Source organism: Etheostoma spectabile, chromosome 20 (assembly GCF_008692095.1).
Source record: "Etheostoma spectabile isolate EspeVRDwgs_2016 chromosome 20, UIUC_Espe_1.0, whole genome shotgun sequence".
Taxonomy (NCBI): domain Eukaryota; kingdom Metazoa; phylum Chordata; class Actinopteri; order Perciformes; family Percidae; genus Etheostoma; species Etheostoma spectabile.
In genome coordinates, this window is record NC_045752.1 from 9739812 (window position 1) to 9747444 (window position 7633).

At 39.2% G+C, this 7633-nt stretch overlaps 2 protein-coding genes across 3 annotated transcripts in view; one reads left to right on the forward strand and one right to left on the reverse strand.

The window, feature by feature from the left end:
- tdrd9 (tudor domain containing 9) overlaps nucleotides 1–7341 on the reverse strand; it is a 30618-nt gene extending 23277 nt beyond the window's left edge. For both annotated transcript variants that reach the window (XM_032500429.1, XM_032500430.1), the window contains exons 1-3: nucleotides 7103–7341; nucleotides 646–716; nucleotides 443–513 (exon numbers count right to left, since the gene is read on the reverse strand). In XM_032500429.1, coding sequence (XP_032356320.1) covers nucleotides 443–513; nucleotides 646–716; nucleotides 7103–7245 — 285 coding nt within the window. In that variant the 5' untranslated portion in view covers nucleotides 7246–7341. The remainder of the gene's footprint in view (nucleotides 1–442; nucleotides 514–645; nucleotides 717–7102) is intronic.
- Nucleotides 3374–5763, forward strand: rd3l (RD3 like). Its single transcript, XM_032500435.1, is given in 3 exon segments — nucleotides 3374–3436; nucleotides 3438–3682; nucleotides 4596–5763. Coding segments are annotated over 3 exon segments (645 nt in total). The 5' UTR covers nucleotides 3374–3400; the 3' UTR covers nucleotides 4960–5763.
- Nucleotides 7342–7633: the final 292 nt, after the last annotated feature.

Below are 7633 nucleotides of genomic sequence, written 5' to 3' on the forward strand. Positions count from 1 at the left end.
CACACACACACACACACACACACACACACACACACACACACACACACACGGTACCATATCACTGAAATAACCTACAATTAAAAATAATCTGTACCGCAGATGGGTGTGCTAAACTGGTTTGTCCAAACTTTATAATCTGTATTAAGAAAGTGCATCTTAAATGACTCCATGAGCTGCTAACATATTTACATACTACTCTTTTTTAGACAATAGAAATATTTAGACCAGTAGATTTAAAGTTTACTGTTGTTCTGCAACATAAAATGACATTAAGTTGATCTTGAGCAAACAGTTAAATCTTAAGTGCTCCAATGTCCTGAGGACATAATGGTCATTTCAGTTAAACTCCAACAAGACAAAAAGAGAAAGTACTACAGTAATTAGAGAGTACTTTTACACCTTCAGGCTCAGTGGTTTGCGGTGTACGGATAGTACATTTTACCTCTTGTCTGTTTTTGGTTATGGGCAAGCTGGGGTACTCATAGCTGGCAAGTGGAGGAGGAGGAGCAGTACCTAAGGATACAGAATTGGATGCACAAGAAACAGGGTTAAACTGATTAGGGCAGCAGGCAGATTTCTGTATATCTAAGAACGTAAAGGAGTATGATGTGTGATAAGAAAAAGCTAACAAAGTTTAAGACTCACTTCCAGCTGGTTTTTGAAACCACCTTCCATCAGAGTTCAGAGTCACGCCCTCATCAGGAACCTTTGATGGGCTGAAACAAAATAAAAGCAATTTTAAGCAATTCCAGCCTTTTTGTCCTATTTTCCCCTCTCATTAAAAAAGGAAATGCAACTCAAAGACCATACAGCAATCTATTTACTTTCCTTCTCTATGTAATACACAACATGTCCTTCAAAAATTGTTCATTGTTCTGTTGCATGATATTGGATATAGGATTGGCTAAAGTTTATGGGCAGTGCTTCATAGCAGCTTTAATCAAATGCTTTTTAGATTCTGGATCCATTTTAGATTCATGAAGAAACTGCGGTGCTATGTTTTATGTCTGAATGTAATAAAGTGTAGCGCTGTGAATATGCTAGAATCAGCTGTCATTTCATAAAGAAGCTTAACTTGTTTAACGCCTGTGATACTATTTCATGTAACTTTTGGCTGAATGGCTTTTAGCTCTCTTTTCTGCTGGTTTAGTGGGTCGTGCTTGAAGGAGAAAAACAACCTAGACAGCATAGAGAAGGGTTGCTCCAAGATTATTTTTCAGCAGAGGGACTTGGGCTTCCTTTGGGAGAAAAAGTGGCTGAGCAAGCAAGGAAAGTTATCAGCCAACCAGACCATTCTCTCTACAGAGATTCTCTGTAATGCCTTCGGGTCAGCAGTATAATGTGCCTCTGAGGAGAACTAATTACTATTCTAAGTCTTTTATTCCTTCTGCTATACAGGCTGCTCAACACAAACATTGCTCATCTTAAATGATGTCTATCACAGAGACATAGGCTTGTTGTTGTTCATTGCCTTTATGTATCGTCTCGTATTGCTTTTATTTAATGCTTTTAGGTACCAGTTATCATATTTAGCCCGTTTCCTACGGCATATTTAACATTTTTAACTATTGTTTGGTGAGTGTTTGTTAAAACTGACTGGACTGGGAAGCTGCAAATTAATTGCCCATTGGGATTAATAAAGTGTTTGAACTTAACTAAATAAGAATAAGAGTAGAACAGACAAACAGTTTGCTGTGGTCATTTGACTTTTTCAAAAGAAAATGGTGAGGGTTGTTAATATGTTATGGTGACAACATGTTGTTTGAGAACTCTGTTTTGGCCTAATATTTTATTAACATAATTTGATGACTTAAGAATAAGAAATAAGAAGCAATTAAATACAGCAATTCTCAATTCCTCTCCAGCACCAAGGCAACGGACATGCACAAAAACAAATTGATGTGGAAGTTAGTCCACTACAAGAGTTCCAGTTCTTTGCCATTACAATGGTACACATAAACATGTCCGCCACTATGACCACTCTGCTGTTGATTTGAATAAGAAAGTTTGTTCAACTTGATAATTCGGGCATTTTTAAAAAATTAAGTTGTTTTCATAATCACTTGTGAAATCACTAATTTTAATTTGAGTAACACTGAGGTCATCATTAAAAGTAAACTTAAAATGTAAGTTTACAGTAGGGGAAAATGACAGCAGCAAGTCCCACTTCCAATGTCAGGCCTTGTTTGGTACCACATGAAACTTTGCTCATTTGAGTCCCATGCTTCATCTCATCTTTGCCTCTGGTCAGCTCAACTAGTTCCACAGCCCTGTAGCCGGGAGAGCTTTCCAGTTATCTCTGCCTCTCACTCTCTCTTAGCAGGGGGAGGATTTTATCGCAACAGCAGGCATCAACCCTGACAGTACTAAGAGGAGCTCAAATACAACACACATGGCTTGGCAACAAACATGCACTCTCGTCCTCTTCCTTTCTCTCCAATGCACACATTTTGTGCACGCTACAAAGCAGCTGACCTTACAACAAACTGCACATAGAAGACTGGGTGAAGGGAGAGGAGAGGTGGTAGCTCTTAGTCAGTTAGCAGTGTGTGACTAACTCTACTGGAAAAGTCTGCATGACAGGAGCAGTGGGAGAGACGATAGGGACAAGACAATAACTACAACACAAAAAAGGAAAAATCGCGTCCAACAACCAAGACATCGGAGGATTGCTGCTGACACACAAGTGATGTGTTCCTTTGAAGGCAGTTGACACCCAGGGACATTGTTGACAGCAAGTGAAGGAATAAAGTTTACATGAACTGACCCATGGAGACAAGGACCTGGAGGCTGTACTTTGTTAAAAGCTCATCTTTTCTATTCAGTTGCTGAATATCTCACAAAAGCGTCAGCGGCGCAGTTTTCACAAGTAAGTAAGTACAGATCTTTCCTTTAAATTTTTAGCCAGATGTTAGTATGATAATTAATTCATGCACATGAAGACTGATAGCTGTTTAAGTACTGTAATCACATCAGATTTTAGAGGTCAGATTGTTTAAGAGATGATCATTATTCACCATCAACTTTAAAATATTAATTTTTAATAGGGCAACACAATTATGGATGAAATGAAACTGACGTTGAGATATTCTCACACATTGTTCATTGTGGTATTTTAAGCTGATAATGGCATTACAAGCGCAAGACTGTCAGAAATATTGCCACCATTTCCCTCTGTTTTTTTTGCATCTGCCTTTGGGCGGTTCCTCGCATGGTCTAATGCTGTTTTGTCATTTGTCGTTGCAACTTAAGAGATAAATTAGCACTTGATTTGAAAAAACAAATATTCCAACATATTCAAATGTGTTAACAGTGCTGTGGGGAAGCCATTGCTTCATGGCCCGGAATAACAAATAATTTGTGTTTGTTCAGTTTTCCAGGACTGTCTGCTTTGACTGCCATGCCCCTGTTTAGCTGGATGAAATGGACCCACGAAAAAAAGAGTGCAGGCTCAGGATGAAGCACCTCTAAAGACCTCAAGGGTCTTACCTAGTCACATGTTGATCAGAGAGCTTCTGTGGCATGTGGAAGAACGTGAGCAGCTTGCAAGGGAAACTGTGGGTCTCCACTGGTTTCAGAAGTACCCAAGGTTACGGACCTTCATCCCCACATCAGAGCTACATCAGCTGGAGCTCCTGTGTGCCCAGATCCCACCCAGCCACGCAGCCACCGTACTATCTAGGTGTTTGGTAGTAACAATGCCATGCTCCGTCCTTACATTAGTATGCTGTCAACTGTGGCTAGCTGCTAATGCAACAACACAAGGCCTGACAGCAGGCAAAGCAGAGAATGCCCAAGGGGATAGGGAGGCAGGGCAAGCTGCTAAAAAAGACAATATGCGTTACTGTCACAGAAGCAGGCAATATAGTGATGTGTGAACATGTGAAGGTGAAGAATGCCCTGTAACTTAGTGAAGCCAGACTGCCAGGGTTTCCACTCATCATCTCTAAGTTAGCCATAATAATATAAAAAACATTGTTCTACATGGTTGAGCACTGTGACCTACTTACTCATTTCCCAATGAACTCACTACTGGGTCACTACTGTGTGCTTACATAACCACTTTACTTAAGAAGAACATACTTAGTATAATGCTGTGAAAATTGGTCAATGATTAAGTTATAATATTCCTTCTACTAAAACGCAGATATTCAAACCTATTTTTTTGCATTAGGTCCACAGGAGGCCAAACCAAAACAACTTGAGACATAACTTGTGTACGTAAACACGTCTTTTAAAATGTCTACTTACGCATTACAAAATAAACAAATTAAAGTATGCCATATAGCGTAAAACTTAATTTAAAGACAGTAGACCTCTCTCCCTCGTTATTATGACACAAATTACACCACAGGGTTTATAATTTAGTCATATACAACCAAGTTTCTTGTTGTTCCTTGAATTTGTCTAATGAATTTGCCATCAGTCTTTAGCAACAGAAGTTCCTGAATGTCGTTGTCTCTCTGGTTCACTCAAAGGATTTTTGTTTTCTTCCAGTTTACATTAGATAATGTATGACACTGACACTTTCTTGATGCAAATCCTTGCTACTACAGCAAGTGTTAAATTAAATGTATTGTTGCATTTTTCCACAGGTTTCGTGAAGTGCTTGCCACAAATAACATTAGTCCTTGGGAGCTGGCGTCTGTCTTCAAGCAGGTGCTAAGGGACTTGAGCCAAAAAGAATATGATGAAGAGCACAACCTCTCAGTGCAGCCAGCACAGCTCCGACCAATGGAAGCTTGGACCAGCCGCTACATAATGAAGCAGGGTTTTGTAACACCCCCTGTCGCCAACTGTGGAGACCAACCAAGGGAGGAGATCCCAACGATCTCTGGATACGTGGATCGGGCCATGCGGCACTCTGGTTCATTAGCAGGGTCCAACAGAAACTGGGACCTTCCATATTACTATCCAGTTTCTCTCAGACCCATAGGGACGTACAGCACTACACTGTGAGACAACACACTGCTGTAGTTTTTGTGTTCAACACAAGGAAAAGACATCCACAACATGGGGTCAAAATGCATGAACTCGACTATATGTATTAGTTGCAGATATATCATGTAAAGATGCCCCAATCACGTTTTTTCAGCCTCAGATATCGATTGTCGATCATCAGTGAGCAATACTTGTCATTAGAGGGCCAATGACAATTATTTTCGTGTTGTTTTGTTTAGTTACAGCCGCTAATATAGCCGTGTAAAGAATTGACCAGTTTGCCTGTTTGTAGTGTATTGGGATCTCCACCAGGTGGTAGTGTAACTGGCTGTACAATGGTGTGTCACTCTTAAAGTAGCCTTGCTTTGACAGACCATCCACACAAGGAGGTTGGGAGAAAAACGTGCTCTGGTCTATTGGCGTGTCTTTAAACCAATCACAATCGTCATGGGCGGCACTAAGCTCTGCACAGAGCCGCAGTAAAATAGTAGTGCGAGAGAAAACTCCAATGTGACAGATAGTCTAGCTAGCAGAGATCTGTGGAGTAGTCAACCATGGTCCTCATAAAAACACCGCTTTTTAAAATTAAAAAAACAAAGAAAGCGGAAGGAAATAGAAATCAGCAAAAATAAGTGCATCCAGCTGAATTTTCTGTTGCACCTTATCAATCCTGGAAGTGGAAAGTCAAGGATATAGACTACTCTAAATCCATCTATGGCGATAAAGTGAGCATCAGGTGGCGACAACAGTTAAGAATAAGCACCAAAATGACTAGTTATCGTTGCTTGTGTTATGATCTGGCATTTGGGTGACGCCTTTTTAGCTTACCTCCTCTCTCTCCGCTTTGAGCTTAAACTCTACATGCTCTGCTGGGTGACAACTCTTCAACTATTGTAGTTTGTAGTAACAACAAACGCTGTAGGACTTCCCTTCACACAAACAGGCAATCAGGAACAGGCATGTAGTTCTTGCTCTTGGCCAAGTGTTAACTATGCGTGTAGTAGTTTATAGGCAGCTAGAAGTGATTAATGCCGAGCACCCGATCACACGTTCATTACAAAAGTTTAACACCCGCTTTTAAAAAAAAAAAAAATGTTATCCCTACTGACTGACTGGTTTTCTGTGGTCCTGACAATAACCCTCAATTAAACTTTGTACAGTGGGCATGTATTTCAAAGGTGTATATACAAGTGGTGTGAGTAATGTCATGAGGGCCAATAGGTGCCAGCCTTTGTGGCTTGCTCGTTTTTAAAGTGAAGCAATGTCTACTTGCAACTGCTCCTCACAGGCTGACAATGTCTACGAGCTTCAAACAAATAAACCAGAATGATGTTCCCCTTTAGACTGATTGATGTGAACAGGTTTTAGAGCTCTAAACAGGTAAAAATTAATTTTACTATCAAGTATTTGTCAACTTAAAAAAGCAGATTACAAACTCACAAAATAAACATGTGAATTATATTTTTTGTAACTTCCTGTGACCCCCAGGTTGGAGACTGAGGTCATTTCCTTATGTATTTAATTTTTTTTTAATAATTTGTGAGTTTAAGATATCCGGGGACATACACATTAGTTAAGGGTTTCAATTGGTGTTTGTGTTATAACGCTAGTCTAAATAAATTAAAACTTGAGTACTGAAACGTCCTACTGAAAACGCAGCTTTGTCAATTTTAAGATTGTGGGAAATTAAAAAAACAAAAACATACAAAAACACCCAAATCTCACCTCAGTTTCAAAACTTAGATAATATTTAAGCATTACTGTAAAGTAGTTAACATATCCTGACTTTGGAAACCTCATTTATACTTTTTGTCAGGTCTTTCGGTTAATACTGTCAAGCTGAGTCAGATTTCTTTTTAATGACACACGCCTATATTTTCAGCTATTATGAAGCTAATATTATATACAATGCTGCAAGAGTTAATGTTGTAAGATTTAGTAAACCATTTACACAGTTTAGCTAGCTACAACTCTGCAACCATCCAAAAACATTTATGTGCAATATTATTTTTCAAAAAGATTTACCAGTCTAGGTTTGTGACTATGATAGAGGAAACGACACCTGTAGCTTGAAATATTTTGTCTGTAACAGGTCAGGTAACTTAGGATCCAAGGATGCTAGCTAGCATGAAGCTCATGCCAGCTAGCATGCTAACTTTACCTCGGTTTTTCCCACTTGGTCTCTTTCGACGATGCTTCGTGGACATTTTTTTCAACCACCTCTTCTGTGAGTTTAATGTTAGCAAACGTCGTCGCCGAGGTGAACCAATCCGAAATTTGTTCCGCGGTAAACACTTTCTTCATGTTGCAAGTGTTTAGCCACAATTATTGCATTTTTCAGTCGAGTCTTTCCTTCCAGCGTGCCACGACGAGATTCAAGTGCGTGAGGCAACACGCAAGTGAAGTGAGGAATACGTTTTAAAACGCCCCCTGACGGTTGAACTACAAATTGCAAATAAAGTTAAATTGAACGCTTTATTTATACAGCATATCTATAAGTATAGATTGTAGGAAGAAGTAGCCCAATAATTTACTTAGGAAATTACAAGTACCCCATAACACATTTATACAAGTAAAAGCCCTGCATTCAAAGTGTAATTAGAAGTAATAGCAACAGAATCAGAATTAAATTCTGCAAAATGGCCCCTATCCCTTTATATTATTATAATAATAATAATAATAATAATAATAA